Source organism: Schistocerca gregaria, chromosome 2 (genome assembly GCF_023897955.1).
Source record: "Schistocerca gregaria isolate iqSchGreg1 chromosome 2, iqSchGreg1.2, whole genome shotgun sequence".
In the NCBI taxonomy this organism is placed as follows: domain Eukaryota; kingdom Metazoa; phylum Arthropoda; class Insecta; order Orthoptera; family Acrididae; genus Schistocerca; species Schistocerca gregaria.
The window spans coordinates 164,951,768-164,971,832 of NC_064921.1; the positions used below are offsets into that span (position 1 = coordinate 164,951,768).

Below are 20,065 nucleotides of genomic sequence, written 5' to 3' on the forward strand. Positions count from 1 at the left end.
AATAAGATTATCATATTCCTGTACATAGCCATGAAGAGAAATGAATAGACACTTTGTCAAGTATCAGAGATATGTGAGAATAAGATTAAAGTACCAAGACCAAAGGAACTTCAGATTGTCAATTGTAAACAGCATCAACAATCAAGTTATGTAATATCCATGATTTTTATTATTCTATTAAATGTGTGTGAAAATTAATCAAGTTCTGTTTAAAGTTGGTCACCGTCAATCTGCTACTGTAAGCATGCAAGTGGCATTTCTATTGTCTGACCTAACGGCAAAAGATAAACGCGCCACGATAAGACCACGAGACATATTGCTGACACTCGCCTACTTCGTTAGAGCGACAAGTCAAATAATTGATGGTGTGTGCACCGAAGGTCTTACAGTACGCACACCACAGATATGATCAATATACAAGTTGTGTTGGGATCGCCATGAAAATTTTGGAGGATGGTAGATTAAAATTACTGTGGCTCTTTCCCTGCCTTACTACAGAATTAAATAGTTTTCATAAATGTTTCCCTTTATGGCCGATCTTAGGTCCGCCATATTTAACACTGCTACGTCTCCTGGGCCACAAAAGCCTTCTACTGGGTTTCCCTATGACATGGGCTCTGCCGGCCACTGTGGCCGAGCCGTTCTAGGCGCTTCAGTCCGGAACCGCGCTGCTGCTACGGTCGCAGGTTCGAATCCTGCCTCGGGCATGGATGTATGTGATTCCTTAGGTTAGTTAGGTTTACATAGTTCTAAGTCTAGAGGACTGATGACCTCAGATGTTAAGTCATCAGATGTTAAGTCACATAGTGCTTAGAGCCATTTGAACGTAGGTTCTCGTCTTTCTCACTTGCACACTACAGCGCTTGGGCCTCAATAGACAATAGACGCCTTTGAGTTTCCCCATCTCGTGGTAAATCTGCGCCCTTTGTGGCGTGCGGTCCTGGACGATAGGGTTCGTTTCACAATTCCTGTAGGCTGACTATTTCGGCCATATATTTAAATGAGAGCGCAATGCTCGTGAACCCACAGTAGGCCCAACGGTACCGACCGACCACTGTGTCATCCTGAGCCGACAGGCATGTAGGTACCACAATGCTCTCTCCGCCGTTGTCAGTTTTCGCGACCGGAGCCGCCACTTCTCTGTCAATCAGCTCCTCAACTTACCACACGAGGACTCAACGCACCCCGCTTGCCAACAGCGCTTTCCAGAGTCGGACGGTCACCTATGCAAGTGCTAGCCAAGTCCGATAGCGCTTAACTTCGGTATCTGACGGTAAGCGATGATAACACTGCGACAAGGCCACTGCCTCATCTTGAAGCAGAAGGAATCAAAATTTTTCAATCATTGTTAGATTTTACGTTTGTTATAGGAAATAATAGGAAGAAAAAATCGAAAGGCGGTTATGTTCAGAAATTGGTTATTCTGAGCTGTTTCAACAGTCAGTTTCAACTGGCGTGGGGGAAAAAAACGATGTGAGCTACAACCGGTTGTTTCAGCGATAACCGCCATCCCTACCTCTTCCTGGTGTCCCACCGCATGCATTGTCACTCAAAATTATCACCCAAAATCGGAGCACCAATAATTGTTTTGCGCAACAGTAATCGAATTTGACTGTGCAACGGGACCAGGCTTGCCGTCGGAAAACTTACACCAAACATCACTGAGGCGACAATTCCGGATGGAAAGTCAGAGATGTGTTCATTCCACCTATTCCTATGATTCACCTGTCATTTCATTTCAAATGCCTAAAGCTCCCCGTTCGTGTAGCATTCACAACGACCATCAACCAAGCACAAGGTCAACCGCTTCAACTGTGCGGATTAAATCTGAAAAATCCTTAGTTTTCGCGAGGTCAGTTATATGTTGTATACTCAGGAGTTGAACATTTATTTGTAGTGCACAAGACGAAAAGGTCAAAAATATTTATATCCCAAAGCACTTGAATAACGTTATCCAAATATAACGCAATGAAGTAGAAATCATCAATGTTTTGTGATTCTTTAGTTTCTCCCAGCGTATTTCTTGCTATAACAGTCCACGGGTGTACTGCCGGTCCATAGTGTCCAACGGGCACAATATTTCGGCGATCAGACATGTCGCCATCGTCAGCGCACCTGACGAGGGCGACATGTCTGACGATGGCGCGCCAGCGTTGGACTTAGCGCTCAGCGGACAGGCGCATCAGTAAGGCTAGACCTTGAGTCCGACTCAAGGTCACTCAAGGCTGAAGAGCAGGGTAATATGCTGTTGCCAGCCCGACTTGTATGAGGTGATTAAAATTACAATAAAGAAAAAAAAAAGAAAGCGCAGCGGCTCAGTCGCGCTGCTGCTTCACAGGCAACTGCATTCAACGCTTCCAAGATACCTTACAGGAGGTACCGTCTCCGTTCTAAACAGACTATCTACAAAACCATCGAGAACATCGAATTTGCTACAACATGGGGAGACAAGAAGAATCGTATACCAGTCAAATCTGTTGCTGCTCAGGCGTTGCTGTTTTTTATGGATGGCGTCTTAATTTTAGTTTAGATATTAATGATTCTTTCGGTCATGGTAATGGGTGGTTTACTGTAGCTGTTGTACGTTTGTATACTTCGGCGATCAGACATGTCGCCATCGTCAGCGCACCTGATGATGGCGACATGTCTGATCGCCGAAATATTGTGCCCGTTGGACACTATGGACCAGCAGTACACCCGTGGACTGTTCGAGCATCAACGTTTTATTTATTTTCTACATATTTAAGTGTCTGCCTCGTTTATGTGTGTATACCGTACTTCCAATAAAACACAAAATAATTATTGTTTCTTTATGTGCCACAAATATGGCTGCTCCCTTTGTATGTATATACTTCCAATAAATCACAAAATAATTGAAATAAGCATTGCAAGATATGTGAGGCACTAGCCAGCAGATAATGAAAAAAATCGAATTTTGCCACTGAATGTTTTCTTGGTGTCTAAGTGTTTCACCTGTTCATGCTAAATACTATCAGTGCTCTATAATATCAAGGTAATAAATTAATTATACATATCATAAGAGGAAATTTGTAGTGAGTTTTGGTAATTTATTTAAATTATCCAGCTATTAACAAATACACTCCTGGAAATTGAAATAAGAACACCGTGAATTCATTGTCCCAGGAAGGGGAAACTTTATTGACACATTCCTGGGGTCAGATACATCACATGATCACACTGACAGAACCACAGGCACATAGACACAGGCAACAGAGCATGCACAATGTCGGCACTAGTACAGTGTATATCCACCTTTCGCAGCAATGCAGGCTGCTATTCTCCCATCGAGACGATCGTAGAGATGCTGGATGTAGTCTTGTGGAACGGCTTGCCATGCCATTTCCACCTGGCGCCTCAGTTGGACCAGCGTTCGTGCTGGACGTGCAGACCGCGTGAGACGACGCTTCATCCAGTCCCAAACATGCTCAATGGGGGACAGATCCGGAGATCTTGCTGGCCAGGGTAGTTGACTTACACCTTGTAGAGCACGTTGGGTGGCACGGGATACATGCGGACGTGCATTGTCCTGTTGGAACAGCAAGTTCCCTTGCCGGTCTAGGAATGGTAGAACGATGGGTTCGATGACGGTTTGGATGTACCGTGCACTATTCAGTGTCCCCTCGACGATCACCAGAGGTGTACGGCCAGTGTAGGAGATCGCTCCCCACACCATGATGGCGGTTGTTGGCCCTGTGTGCCTCGGTCGTATGCAGTCCTGATTGTGGCGCTCACCTGCACGGCGCCAAACACGCATACGACCATCATTGGCACCAAGGCAGAAGCGACTCTCATCGCTGAAGATGACACGTCTCCATTCGTCCCTCCATTCACGCCCGTCGCGACACCACTGGAGGCGGGCTGCACGATGTTGGGGCGTGAGCGGAAGACGGCCTAACGGTGTGCGGGACCGGAGCCCAGCTTCATGGAGACGGTTGCGAATGGTCCTCGCCGGTACCCCAGGAGCAACAGTGTCCCTAATTTGCTGGGAAGTGGCGGTGCGGTCCCCTACGGCACTGTGTAGGATCCTACGGTCTTGGAGTGCATCCGTGCGTCGCTGCGGTCCGGTCCTAGGTCGACGGGCACGTGCACCTTCCGCCGACCACTGGCGACAACATCGATGTACTGTGGAGACCTCACGCCCCACGTGTTGAGCAATTCGGCGGTACGTCCACCCGGCCTCCCGCATGCCCACTATACGCCCTCGCTCAAAGTCCGTCAACTGCACATACGGTTCACGCCCACGCTGTCGCGGCATGCTACCAGTGTTAAAGACTGCGATGGAGCTCCGTATGCCACGGCAAACTGGCTGACACTGACGGCGGCGGTGCACAAATGCTGCGCAGCTAGCGCCATTCGACGGCCAACACCGCGGTTCCTGGTGTGTCCGCTGCGTCGTGCATGTGATCATTGCTTGTACAGCCATCTCGCAGTGTCCGGAGCAACTACAGTGGGTCTGACACACCGGTGTCAATGTGTTCTTTTTTCCATTTCCAGGAGTGTATATGGTTGTGAGTTTTTTTTACATTCATCTTTAAGCACTCTTCATGTATTCGTATGTACTTCTTTATATAGTAGATGCACATAATGCATATAGAAGAAAACATAGATACTCAAAAAGGACAATAAACTGCCGAGAATCACTACAAATTCTCCGCTAAAGTATGTGTAATTATATTATTTCCTTGATTTTACAGACCACTGACGATGTACTTCTTTACATAGTAGATGCACATAATACATACAGAAAAAAACATTGATACATAAAAGGACATAAAACGGCCAAGGATCACTACAAATACTCCCCTAAAATATGTGTAATGAATTTATTTCCTTTATTTTATAGACCATTGCTGATGTTTAGCATGAATAGGTAAAATACGTTTGGTAAACACAAATAAAAGATTCAGTTGTAAACTAAGAAATCTTTCTTATCTATACGCACCATAATTTTGATAGATGTTATAAAAAGGTATTTTTCTTAAACAACTTTTATTTTTTGTCCATCTATACTAGGGTGAAAGAAAGGATGCAACTTAGCACCCAGTGGACGACGAAAGATAATTAGAGACGTTGCAACACTTCGAAATGCGCAAGAATTGTGAAGGAAATCGGCACTATCCTTTCGAAATGAACTATTGCGATAGTTGACGAAACAAATTTAGAAAAAAACTATGAGAAACCGAGATCTGGAGGAAGGAGCGGGGATTTAATGTATCTCTTAAGGCGATTCGTGACGCTCAATGCTTGCAGGATGTGACCGTTGTGTGGCAAATGTCTTTCGGATCTCTCGCGCCTCATTTGTTATCGTTGGCCATTACAGGGTAGAAAATTCCACTCACATATCTAACTCAAACCTTGTCTGACAACATCTTTCGCCTTACTATTCCTCATAACACAGACAACTGTAATGAAGCGCCAAATAAATTAGCATAGACATGCGTATTCACATACAGAAGTATGTAAACAAGTAGAATATGGCGCTGCGGTCGGCAACGTCTATAAGAATTCAAGTGTCTGGTGCAGTTACTAGATACGTTATGCCTGCTACAATGGCAGGTTATCAAGATTTGAGTGAGTCTGAACGTGGTGTTATATTCGGCGCACCAGCGATGGGCCGCAGCACCTCCGAGATAGCGGTGAAGTGTGATCAGGAATCCAGTAAAACTTCAAATCTCCGACATCGCAGCGGCCGGAAAAACGGGACCAACGACGACTGAAGAGAATCGTTAAGCGTGACATACGTTCAACCCTTCCGCAAGCTGCTGTAGATTTCAAAAATGGCTCTGAGCACTATGGGACTTAACATCTAAGGTCATCAGTCCCCTAGAACTTAGAACTACTTAAACCTAACTAACCTAAGGACATCACACACATCCATGCCCGATGCAGGATTCGAACCTTCGACCGTAGCAGTCGCGCGGTTCCGGACTGAAGCGCCTAGAACCGCTCGGCCACCGAGACCAGCTCTGCAGATTTCAATGCTGGGTCATCAACAAGTGTAATCGTGCAGACCATTCAACGAAACATCATCGATATGGGCGTTCGGGGCCGGATACGGATTGGTGTATTCTCGATGACTGCACGACACAAAGCTTTGCGCCTCGCATGGGCCGGCCGCTGTGGCCGAGCGGTTGTAGCCGGCTGGTGTGGCTGAGCGGTTCTAGGCGCTTCAGTCTGCAACCGCGCGACCGTTACGGACGCAGGTTCGAATCCTGCCTCGGGCTTGGATGTGAGTGCTGCCCGTACGTTAGTTAGATTTCAGTAGTTCTAAGTTCTAGGGGACTGATGAACTCAGATGTTAAGTGCCATAGCGCTTAGAGCCATTTGAACGATTTTGAGCGTCGCATGGGCCCGTCAACAGCGACTCTGGTCTGTTGATAACTGTAAACATATCGTCTGATCGTACGAGTCTTGTTTCAAATTGTATCGAGATGATGGACATGTACGGGTACGGAGACACGCTCACGAATCCATGGACCCTGCATGTCAGCAGGGCACTGTTCAAGCTCGTGGAGCCTCTGTAACGGTGTGGGGTGTGTGCAGCTGGAGTGATACGGCACCCATGATACGACTAGATACGACTCTGACAGGTGACACGTTCCTAAGCACCTTGTGTAGTCACGTGCATCCATTCATGTGCATTGTACATTCCGACGAACTTGGGAAATTTCAGCAGGACAGTGCGACACACCAAAAGTCCAGAATAGCTGCAGAGTGGCTCCAGCAAGACTCTTCTGAGTTTAAAGAGTTCCGCTGGCCACCGGACTCCCCAGACATGAACATTATTGAGAATATCTGGGACACCTTGCAACGTGCTGATCAGAAGAGATCTCCATCCCCTCCTACTCTTACGAATTTACGGACAGCTCTGCAGGATTCATGGTGTCAAGTCTCTCCAGCACTACTTCAGACATTAGTCGAGTCCATGCCACGTCGTGTTGTTTCTCTTCTGCGTGCTCGCGGGGCCCCTACACGATGTTAGGCAGGTGTACCAGTTTCTTTGGCTCTTCAGTGTATTTATCATATTAATATCGACGCATTGATTGTACTACAAGCAAGGTAATCTATCTCAAATGGCAATTAAGGTGCGGTATGAGACCTTAACCTAAACAATGACAACTGTTGGAAGTTACTTTGTGAACAAGAGTTGATCACAGCTAGAGAAAAGGGACAAAGAGACACGCATCATTACACATTGTGAATCCGAAGTTGTATTCTACTCTCACAGCTCATCTGGGTGAAATACAGATACTGACTCAGGTACTTAAGAATTTATAACCTATTAATTAATGCGGTGCAAACTGAAAATAGAAGATGTATAGTAATACTGGAAAAACTGTTTCCAAAGGCAGGCTATAACTTATTACGAAGCAATAGTACGACGGAAATCTGTATATCCTACCCTCAGGAAACGAGCGTACTGGAGAGATTTTATCCCAATCCTACGCAAGGTAACGCGAACTCAGTACAGCCTTAGGATGACGACTACCGGATATATACATGCAGTTGGTACCGTTCTAATTTATACCACCGACTACAGTTACACGGAATTGGTAAACTGGTGATTTTAAACCAGCACTCCAAAATACAACATTATTAACCTTTTCTTGTCCAGCTCTCATGGAATTTTCCAATACGCGAATGTTAACTTAGTTCATCTAATTGTCCTGTACACATTCGCAGCAGAGTGACACTAAATTGGAGTGAGGTAAGTGTGGAGCGTATTCTATGCACTGGGGAAAAGGAAACTACATTGGAGTGGGTGTCAATCGTGCAAATACGTGACTTACTTCGTTAAAACAAACTGTGAGAAAAGAAAGCTAAAACTGACACTTTTGCAACGTAAGCTACAGAGCATTTACGAAGCAAACTGAGAGAGCCAAGTTAAAGCTCCGCTAATTACAGCTTCAGTAGCAAATAAGAGGATGGAGTATTTCGGGACACAGTTTTTTTAAAAGAACTAACCACTCAGACGCGCTGAAACAACGATTCTAGATTGTCTCATAAGTTAACTGTTAACCAAAGGAGGAAAGATGAAAATAGTGATGAAGTTATTAATTACTTTGGAACCCACAACTCATCGCCAACCACGCTTACAGTTACTTGTTTCTCACCATTTCAGGTCGCTGACTGTAACAGCTTCGGATGGCAGCCACCTGTGTTGTCTTCCATCACACCGACACTGTATCCGACATAAGTTTATTTTTTGCAGGACCCGAAGTACTACCACGCAGGAATGTGCCGTTGGGCGCTTCTACAGTGCTTTACTGTGTCCACCCCTGAACTGAGTCACGAAGGATAAACGTTAACTCCCTGTGCTCCTTCACTAAGACAGAGCAGAAATCCGACCAAACATATTCATGCACTGCAGTCAAGCAGCACTGAGCTGGGATTTGCTAAACAGAAAGGGAAGTGAAAAATTAAGAATAAAACGTAGTTTAAGCGGACACTTCCTCTGGACACGGTATTATTTCGGAGAAATGAAAATAGGAAAAAATATAATATGATACCAAGGTAAACTGATCGATCAAAAAATGGCTCTGAGCACTATGGGATTTAACATCTGTGGTCACCAATCCCCTAGAACTTAGAACTAATTAAACCTAACTAACCTAAGGACATCACCCACATCCATGCCCGAGGCAGGATTCGAACCTGGGACCGTAGCAGTCCCGCGGTTCCGGACTGAGCGCCTAGAACCGCGAGACCACCGCGGCCGGCTAAACTGATCGATCGTAGAGTTAATGAAAGAGGTACGAAAACAACATATGTCTCACACTTGAACAATGTTGTGTATGGTTGTGTTGTTATGGATGAAGGGAAGAATGTGGTTGAAACCTGGTATCTGCAAAAGAACCCATTCCTCTCGAACAGAACCACTGGAGCCGCCTAGCATAACGTCAACATCAGACAGATGGAGCGTCATCAATGTCACATCGGATCACCCCATGAGACACAGTGGGCAGGTTAGGGATATAAGCTAGGACACTGGTTAAAAGTCCGGGGGTTAGAAACTGTACGCCACTACCTCTCCTCCCCTTCCCGCCCAAAAACTTATGATGAAAATTTCTTTCACCACCATGATTCGAATCAGTTACTCCAAATCGAGCGCCACCGCACAAACGCATGTCAGCAATCTCGACTACGGAGATGGACAATGCGAGTGAATAAATACTGGGTGACCAAAAAGTCAGCATAAATTTGAAAACTGAATAAATCACGGAATAATGTAGATAGAGAGGTACAAATTGACACACATGCTTGGAATGACATGGGGTTTTCATCTGACCAGAATAGCAATAATTAGCACAACAAAGTAAGACAAAGCAAAGATGATGTTCTTTACAGGAAATGCTCAATATGTCCACCATATTCCTCAACAATAGCTGTAGTCGAGGAATAATGTTGTGAACAGCACTGTAAAGCATGTCCGGAATTACGGTGAGGCATTGGCGTCGGATGTTGTCTTTCAGCATCCCTAGAGATGTCGGTGGATAACGATACACTTGCGACTTCAAGTAACTCCAAAGCCAATAATAGCACAGACTGAGGTCTGGGGACCTGGGAGGCCAAGCATGACGAAAGTGGCGGCTGAGCACACGATCATCAGCAAACGATGCGCGTAAGAGATCTTTCACGCGTCTAGCAATATGAGGTGGAGCGCCATCCTGCATAAACATCGTACGTTCCATCAGGTGTTTATCAGTTATGCTGGGGATGATGCGATTCTGTAACATATCAACCGTCACGGTAGCAGTTTTGCTGTCCAGCGCCATCTGTCGGACATTTTGTGAACTCTTTTTTTGGCTCTAATAAAACCCCGTGTCATTCCAAGCATGAGTGGCAGTTTTTACCTCTCTATCTACATTATTCCGTGGGTTATTAAGTTTTCAAATTTATACTGACTTTTTGGTCACCCGGTAAAACTATTTAATCGCAGTTATTCAGAACGGGAATCGATGACTAATCGTTTCAGGAAACTTATTTTACCAAGCAGCCTTAGGCAACTGATGAAAGAAGTTTCCACTCTCCATCTTGAAGCTTTCCCGGTGTAATTAATACTCCATGGTGCGTGTCCCAGCTACTTACTAATAATACGACAGCGCACTACATGTACTTGTGAACATGCAGCAGTCGGCTCCCCGGATGACATCGTCTGGGAATGTATCATCAGACAAGATGATACAGACCAGCAGAAGAACGCATTTGGACATGCAGCAGTTTATTATATAATAAGGAATGAAGAACCACGCCATAAGTTGAACTCGCTGGCAGCTAAAATATCATTCTATGAGCTGCACACCCGCATGGACTGAGGGACTACCAAGAAGAGACCAGAAACCATTACAACGAGACGCGCTACGGCAGAACATCCACGTACAACAGCCGTCTGGTAGCCGTAAAGAGATTTTATTTATTTATTTGTGTCAAAAATGTTGCACAAAAATAGGCAAAAAGATAAAAGCAAACTAAATATATAAAATAAATATATACAAAGGAAATACAGATACAGTGTGAGGCAAATAGAGCCATGTAATAATAGTTATATATAAACAGATTACAAACGCTAAATATAATCAGACCAGAAATTAGCAAGCTCAACGGCATTGTGCCTGGCCCACAAGATGTCCTCCAGCGTGCAGGAAACTGAGCACTTAGGACAGCTTTGTTCGGCTCTACATTCGCATGAAGTTGATGTGTCGCCTTGATAGTTCCATTTGACCATATTATCCTCTGTTCTACCCAGCCCACCTCTTACTCTGTTGAGTGACTTCCACGTTTTCCATCGCAGGTTTTCACCGTGGGGTGGGGGGAGTGAGAGGAGGGTGGGGGGAGAGCCTCCGAAGATGAGATACATGATATCTCCGTTTCTGCTTGTCCACAGGTTTTGTCGTGCCATTGTCGGTGATGTACTCTCTTTGAGGGAAATTTTTAGAAAGATCTTCCTACATCTCAGCCTTCTTGGGCGAGGTTGTCCACGCAGTGGGTTCCACTTTGCTTCTGTCTGCGTTGGCGGCAATTTCCCATCTTATATCTGGTGGGGCTATCCACGCCAGGCTCTACGTAGGCGTTGCTCCCAAGCATCCTGATGTTATTCTGCATGTCTCATTGAGGGCAAACACCCACATGTCTGGCATGAACAGTACTGTACCGAACAGGGCAGGGACAGCCAGCGGCAGGAGATGAGCTTCGGGGAGGACCAGGAAGGCTTTCTTGAGACCCTTACATTACAGCCATCCTCCAATCTCCGTACCTTGGGCGGAAAAGCAGCACAGTGTCTGTGAATCCTGTGTTGCATCTCAGCGCGCTGGGGGCTAACCATCTAGACATATAAGAAATCTAGCCTGGTTCTGATACCAAGAACAAAAGTGTAGTGTGGTGGTGTGCAATATAGCGCTGTTTAGCAGTGTTGTATAGTAGTGCAATCCAGAATAGTGTAACAAACTAGTAGCATGTGCCTTCTAGATTCCGGATGAACAAATACCTGTGCACCAGATGCTAATATGTATACCTTTCTTTAGTTTTTTAAATTATTATTTTTCTCTTATGCTGATGTTCTATCTAGATTTTTCTCCCCTCTTAAACAGCATATTGCTTCGTTGTTACTAACACATTTGAAACTATGTTAAAGTATTTTGTGCTATAATAATGCCATTTCATGTGCAACATTCGGTCTGTTCTTTCTTGTAGATAACAGATAAAAGAAATAGCAAAAAAAATCTCCATTGAATTTTGGGATGACAAGCAGGAAGTCGTCGTCAGATAAATTTTTCGACTGTAAATGACGACTCCATATTGTGTTGTACCTCAGCACCTTGTTTACCCGTTCGACCAGCGCACCTGCCGGCCAGCGCGTTGCTGTTCGTGCTGGGCTACAGTGGCTGCGACCCCGCCGTGCCAGCAGCCCTGTACACGGCCGCCGTCGTCGTCACGGGAGCCACCCCCGCTGGCGCCACCGCCAGTTGCATGGACCTGGCGCCCAACTTCGCAGGCGAGTCTCGTTGTCCTCTATTCTCTATCCTATCTAAAGTATGTACGAGGGTCGGTCAAAAAGTAATGCCTCCCATTTTTTTTCTACTTAAAAAAATAAAGTTAAGTGAAAAATTTGAATTTGGCGCCATTCCTCAAACCTTCTGCAATCCACTGCAGTAGTAACTTTCTGTGTCAACAGGTGGCAGCACAGCAGAAGTTTGTAAGATGGCCGACATCGATGTTCGTTTGAGACAGCGTTGTGTGATTGAATTCTTGAATGCAGAAGGTGAAACGACCATACGCATTCATGAAAGACTGAAGAAGGTGTATGGTGTTGTGACAGTGGATGTCAGCACTGTTAGACGATGGGTTCGTCGTTGAAAGGAAGCTGAAGGGCAAACACCGTTGACTGACGAAAAGCGGAGCGGCAGGCCGGTGAGTGCAGTGACTCCACACAACATTCAGCAAGTTGATGACATCATTCGTGGTGACCGTCGGGTGAATGCAGATGAAGTGTGTCGCATTATTTCTCTTAGTAAAGGCAGTGTGATCACGATTATTAAACAATTGGGGTACTCAAAAGTTTGTGCACGGTGGGTTCCAAGAATGTTAACCGATCAGAATAAAGAGGCAAGGAAAACAATAGCCTCCCAACACTTGCAGCGCTTCCGTTTGGAGGGAGATGAGTTTCTGAAAAAAATTGTGACCGGGGACGAAACATGGGTGCATTTTTTGAACCCGAATCAAAGAGGCAGTCAATGGAGTGGCGTCACACAAGCTCGCCGAGGAAGAAAAAATTCAAAACTGTGCGATCGGCAGGGAAAGTTATGGCAACAGTTTTCTGGGATACAGAGGGTGTGATTCAAAAAACTTAAAGCACGTCTTCAGCGAGTTCGCCCAACAAAATCAATGGCAGATGTTCTTCTTTTGGAGGACAATGCAAGACCACACACCAGTCGTCACACCTCTGACGAGATTGTCAAAATTGGATGGGAGGTTTTGCCTCATCCCCCATACAGCCCTGACCTGGCACCATCAGACTTCCATCTGTTCGGGTCACTAAAAGAAGCTCATCGTGGAATTCACTTTGAAGATGAGGAGGCCGTCAAAACATCCGTGCGTCAATGGCTTAGGAAGCAGAGCTGTGATTTTTACCGTGCTGGGATACATGCCCTTGTTCAAAGATGGACCAAAACTGTAGAGATGGGCGGAGATTACATTGAAAAATGACAAAATGATCCTCAATGTTGTGGTTTTCAACCTATGTAATTGCATTTAAATTTCCTGACAATTAAACGTAGAAAAAAATAGGAGGCATTACTTTTTGACTGACCCTCGTATAACCTAGAATGAAATTTTCACTCTACAGCGGAGTGTGGGCTGATATGAAACTTCCTGGAAGATTAAAACTGTGCCGCACCGAGACTCGAACTCGGGACGTTTGCCTTTCGCGGGCAAGTGCTCTACCGCAGGAGAGCTTCTGCCAAGTATGGAAGGTAGGAGACGAGGTACTGGCGGAATTAAAGCTGTGAGGAAGGGGCGTGAGTCTTGCATGGGTAGGTCAGTCGGTAGAGCACTTGCCCGCGAAAGGCAAAGGTCCCGAGTTCGAGTCTCGGTCCGGCGCACAGTTTTAATCTTCCAGGAAGTTTTATGTATAACCTGTTCATTTTACAGTCGCGACGGCAGAATGCGGAACTAAGCTTTGTTTACGTACGGACAGTGGAAGTTATCAGTTTAGATTAGTTTTAGTGAGTGAAAATGAATGTGGAAGTGAATCTGAATCTGCAGGTAGCTTAACGCTAATTGCCAGTGACAAAATTCAACTGTGAGAATCTTAAAAAAATCATTGCCTGTCTGAAAATTACTGTAATAACAAAATCTGATTATGAACTTTGATAAAAGAAAACTGATTACTTTTGAGGTTAAAGTTGGTCCCTGTGAAATTTAGTTAAAGAAAGAATCTGTTCGCTACACAATTTGTCTTACCATGGTGCAGACTGCTCTCGTAGCTACAGCACATCTCGATAACAAATCGGCTAAATCTAATTACAGAAATACGCAGAGGCGCAATGGGTACTCTGAAAAACATTGTTATCATTAGTGGTTAATAATATTTTGATAATGGTTTTTAAATAACTGAAAATTAATGGGCTCTTGGGATTTGGACAATGGCTCATATTTAAATGAACTCAATCCCACTTTCATTCCCTTAGACTTAATAACATTTAATGAAACTTCAAAAACACTCAAGCTTTCACTCAAATCATGTAACTATAATCCAAGAATTACAAAAATTGAGCTTACAAAAATTGAACGCCACATATAAAATCTCTCCTTAAATAAACTTCCAAACTCCAATTCTTAAATCCATTTCTGTCTCAATGATCCATAAATTCTAACAAAAGAATGAGAATCAAAAGGATTCCTGACCTGGATGCCCGACGAACCAAGAATGCTGCGTTATCAAACCGCTGCTGCAAATATTATCGCATGAAGTTAAAAACCAATTTTTTTCCTCTTCGGCATAAGTTCCTATAGACTCATAATATAATTCCAAAGCCGGCTGCCGTGGCCGAGCGGTTCTAGGCGCTTTAGTCTGGAACCGCGCTGCTGCTACGGTTGCAGGTTCTAATCCTGCCTCGGGCACGGATGTGTGTGATGTCCTTAGGTTAGTTAGGTTTATGTAGTTCAAAGTCTAGGGGACTGATGACTTCAGATGTTAAGTCCCATAGTGCATAGAGCCATTTGAACCATTAATTGCAAAACTCAACTGTTCCCATCGAACACCAAAGCTCAACAGAGTGTCTCCTCTACTCTCTCACGATTACCGAATACATCTAGCGTGCATCTTCACAGAACAAAGATCATCACTGAGTCATCTTTGTGCGGTGGAGCATCTTTGTCGAGGCTGCGCGCGATTGTCAAATGGTTCAAATGGGTCTAAGCACTATAGGGCTTAACATCTGAGGTCATCAGTCTCCTAGACTTAGAACTACTTAAGCCTAACTAATCTAAGGACATCACACACATCCATGCTCGAGGCAGGATTCGAACCTGCGACCGTAGCAGTAGCGCGCGCGCATGTCTAAGCAATTCAAACGTTACGAGGGCGATTTCGACACCCAAAAATAAGAAACAATTTTACAAAAATTAACACGCACTCGTTTCAATTGGACCGAAAGAGTCCGATAATATTCGACAGCATAAGACTGACGAACGTGGGTGGGCATTTTGCAGCCACGTATTGTGTTACTGCTGCAGCGTATTTTTAGCTTCTGTTGCAGTGGATAGTCATCGCGCAAATATACGCTATAGAAAAAAACGCTCACATGGAAAAATTTAATAAATAAGGTAGCTCGTTTCCGTCTAGAAGAAAAGTGGAAAAGTTCACTAATACCGTTAGAAAGATCTATGGAGAGAACAGCGGCCGCAGTAGGAAAGAGTGTAAGGACAGTGCGTAATGTAATGAACGACGTTAAGAAATCCAGACGGAGTGGGCAGAAAATTGTGACCCCAAGGAAGAAGAGAATTATGAAGAAAACGAAGTATCTCGACGACTTGATTAAGCGTTTGGTGATGATAAAGTTCTTAGAACATCACGACGTTAAAAGAGAAACATCCGCACTTCGAAAGCATTACAGCTGGGCGATGGAGGATGCAAACATTATTTTCAGAGAGAAACGAATCAGTTTCTGAAAAAGTTTGAAGGATATGTTATGTTTTAAAAAACTTGAGTATAGAAGAATATTTTTGGTTGAGAGGGAGGACATTTTAGAACGGCATGCACGCTTTCTTAACACAATGAGCGAAAACGAGAAAGGTGCGAAGAAACACATCGTTCATACTGATGGAACTTGGGTATATCCGCACTATACCAGTAGTTGTCAAATATTTTTACTCAGTGGCCAATAGTGACTTTGCGGAGCATATCTGCCAATCTTATTATTAATTGGTAACCTACATAAATTAGTATACTATGAGCCCTCAACAGACCAGCTGCAGTAAGTATGCCACAATTTGGCACCATTCGAAACACTGTGTATCGACTGTTCTCTGTTTCATATTGGTGCTACCTCACCAATGGTGTTGGACAATATGGGTATAACTGTACGCAGCGCGCTCAGCTAAAACGACAATTCTAAAGTGGACAGGTTAGACAGGCACTGTATCTAGGCTTTACCCAACAGGACTGCTGGGGGCGAAAGTAGGGCCATATTGAAAGCCACATTTTGCCCAAAGAGCAGTGCCGTCAGCATCGCTGCAATGTGTCTGCAATACACGGCAATCTGGCGGTATCGTCGAGCAATATTGCTAATGTAGCAGGTAGCCCCCTCAGTATAGCCCAGACGTAGAATATTTCGTATTGCAGCGCAATATCGGCCTCAGTCTATCTGTAAATGCTTCCGTTTCGCTCTCATCTTTGTTTTCTCTCAGCAACAGCGCTACAGTCACATGTCTGAAAGAAAACAGTATCGTTTCGCATTTGGTGCCATTTTGTTGTGTACAGTAATGCAGAAGTGGACAGTCGAGAAAACTATGTATTTCATAAAAGAGATACATTTAGGACGAAAATAATATGTATAAAGACCACAGTCATAAAAAAAGCAGTTGGTGGGCTGTTACGGATGAGATCGGAATCGCGCTTTATTTTGTTGTGAGCTTCATCAAGTGTGTTTCCTGGTACTTATGATAAAAAAGAAAATAAAAATAAAAATTGTACTCATGTTGCCAACTTACCTGAATGAAATACTTCGATCTTGTCATAAAACAGTTCACACTTCTAGCACCAAGAGGCTTATTGACGAATTTTAGCTATAACAGAGGTACAGTAAACTCCTGTACGACCCCCAGTAGCTAAAACCGAAAGTTGATCGCCAGTAGGGTTATGAACACTCGCTCAACTGGCTGGCTCAAAAAATTGTTCAAATGGCTCTGAGCACTATGGGGCTTAACATCTGAGGTCATCAGTCCCCTAGAACTTAGAACTACTTAAACCTAACTAACCTAAGGACATCACACAAATCCATGCCCGAGGCAGGATTGGAACCTGCGAACGTAGTGGTCGCGCGGTTCCAGACTGAAGTGCCTAGAACCGCTAGGCCACTCTGGCTGCCCAACTGCCTGGGTCTAAGCACTATGGGACTTAACATCTGAGGTCATTAGTCCTCTAAACTTTGAACTACTTAAACATAACGAACCTAAGGACATCACACACATCCATGTCCGAGGCAGGATTCTAACCTGCTACCGTAGCAGCAGTGCGGTTTCGGACTGAAGAGCCTAGAACCACTCGGCCACAGCGGTCGGCTACACTCTCTCAAATTTGTATCGGTCTTAGCAATTCTCGAAGCAGTTCCCTGTATGAAACATTGGAAATCGTGTTTTGATGGTCCGGCAAAATTCAAGAAATCCTGCCTCGGGCATGGATGTGTGTAATGTCCTTAGGTTAGACAGGTTTAAGTAGTTTTAAGTTCTAGGGGACTGATGACCTCAGAAGTTAAGTCCCATAGTGCTCAGAGCCATTTGAACCATTCTTTGGGTTCGAATAAACGAACCTTAACACTACAAGTGATGCTAGTGAGTGTACTCTGTCCAGTCACATTAATGTGACCACCTGTCAAAATCCTGAATAACCACCTTTTGCAGTGCGAACTGCTACGAGAGGTGAAGGAGGGTAGCTACTGAGATGTGGAGCCATTCCGACTCCAAGGCTGTGTGCAGCTGATTGGGTTTCTCAGTTGAGGATCCATGGCCTGTAAAGCCCGATCGAAGTGTTCCCACAAATTTTCGATTAGATTTAAATCCGGAAACTCAGTCTGGGGTTCTTCACACACATGCACTGCGAGCTGACACGTTGCATTGTCCTGCTGGTAGATGCCATCGTCGAAAAATAGACTACATGTAGGGGTGGAAATATTCACCAAGGATAGACGCATACTTGTTACTATGTGCCTTCCAGAAAGACGACATCACCCAAGGAATGCCACCAAAACATTCCTCAGACCACACCGTTCCCTCCTCCCTGCCTGGACCTCTCCCGCCAACAATACTTTGGTGCAGACATTCCCCGCTACCACAATTATTTCCAAAATGACGAATATTAATTATTCCTACTTAATCGTATTAATAAAATATAAACATCTTTCATAAATTGTGGTTTGAGAATAGACAATAGAAATATACACGTCTTACAATCCTATTGCGTGGCCAGTGTGCTAGCCACCTTACTCTGTGTAATTAGTCCAACACGAATTATTGGACGGAACTCTTACCAACGAACGATGACTTCTGATAGATATGGAAGCAAAACACCACACAATATAAAAACAAAAGCACAACATTAAGCATTTCGGAGGATTTGCTCTTCCATCTGGTGGCAGTCTATGTTTAGCTGAGGTACTTTGCTGCCTGGTTTGTGAAAAGTGAGTGTTTAACGTTCACATGTGTAGCTCTCAAGGCAAGTAAATGACTAAGGCTCACAGGACTGGAGATATTTTGACATTGCAGTTTTTGTTGTTGAGAGAAACCTATCTCCGCTAAACTGCAGAACTACCACCTGATGATGGTGTACAGCATGGCGAGAGGGGGTGGCCGGACTGGGAGGAGTGGTTATGACTGGGCCGATTGAAAGCCATAAATTCGATGAAAATGTCTGTTTGATGCAGTTTAGGGTTTAAACTGGGACCCTCCAGGTCAGATGCACTTGTACTACATAACAGTCCCTTGTCCTACTGGAAGAGTGATATTTCAGGGGAGAATGCTAAATAACAGACAGAGAATTACAATACAGGCAGCGGCAGACAACTTAAACCACCTGCCCTCGATTACAACCGACCGAGGTGGCGTAGAGGTTAGCCCACTGGGCTCGCATTCGCCAGGACGACGCTCCATATCCACGTCCGGTCATCTAAAGTTCGGTTTACCGTTATTTATCCAAATGGCTTCAGGCAAATGCCAGTATGGTTCCTTCGAAAGGGCGCAGCCGATTTCTTTCCTTACCGTTGAAACAATCCGAGCTAGTGATCCTTTCAAATGGTTCAAATCGCTCTAAGCACTATGGGACTTAACATTTGAGGCCATCAGTCCCCTAGACTTAGAACTGCTTAAACCTAACTAACCTGAGGACATCACACACATCCATGCCCGAGGCTGGATTCGAACCTGCGACCGTAGCAACAGCGCGGTTCCGGACTGAACCCCATAGTGCTCCGTCTCTTTCCTTCTTTCCTTCCAGGAGTAGAGCTAAAACACGAGAGAGCCAGAGGCAGACGGCTGGAGCAGGAGCAATGCACAAGTTAGGGTAAATCTGGCGTATCTCTCTGCAGTCACTTCTTATTGGTTATTCAAAGAATTATGGGCTATTCTGTGTCTTTTTTACAGGCAATTAACTGCACTTGGACTTTGGTCCATCAATTCGCCACTCATGTAACAGTATGAGTAATTGTATAGTACGGCTTGGTAATGAATGCGAAATGTTAACGAGACAGAAAGGCAATAAAAAACATTAATTTGTTGGGGTCCATACTGTTACTGACAACTGCGATTCTACGAATAAGCTTTCTAAACACGTCGTCAAGGAAAAGTTAAAGTGAAATTACTATTAAATCACTACGCTTAGCTGCATACAGGCGTTGATATACGTCAACGGGGACAGGTGAAATGTGTGTCCCGACTGGGACTCGAACCTGCAGTCGCACTATCCACTGTGTCATCGGTGGCTCAGATGGATGCCGGCACGGTAGCTCAGCATTTTCGGTCAGAGAACTGGCTCGTCTCTGTAATAAAAAAAAAAATAAAAAAAACCTGAATGAAAGGATCAATAACGAACTTCCACGGATGTCATGTGACGTCAAATACACCGAACAACAATGTACAAAATGCAAAAAAGAAAAAAAGGTGGATAGAGCGTCTGTCATGTTAGCAGGAGATCCGGGGTTCGAGTCCCGGTCGGGGCACACATTTCTACCTGTCCCCGTTGACGTATATCAACGCCTGTGTGCAACTAAGGGTAGTGATTTAATTGTAATTTCATTCTAAAAAAACAATGGGCTGCAAGGTCACCAATGGTATC

The 20,065-nt window shown here is 44.6% G+C and overlaps 1 protein-coding gene across 1 annotated transcript in view; it reads left to right on the plus strand.

Moving 5' to 3' along the window:
• The window catches only part of LOC126336594 (uncharacterized transporter slc-17.2-like), a 1,359,524-nt gene that overhangs the window by 1,252,618 nt on the left and 86,841 nt on the right, over nt 1-20,065 (plus strand). Inside the window, exon 9 of the mRNA XM_050000458.1 lies at nt 11,858-12,013. Within this exon, the coding sequence (XP_049856415.1) occupies nt 11,858-12,013 (156 nt within the window). The remainder of the gene's footprint in view (nt 1-11,857; nt 12,014-20,065) is intronic.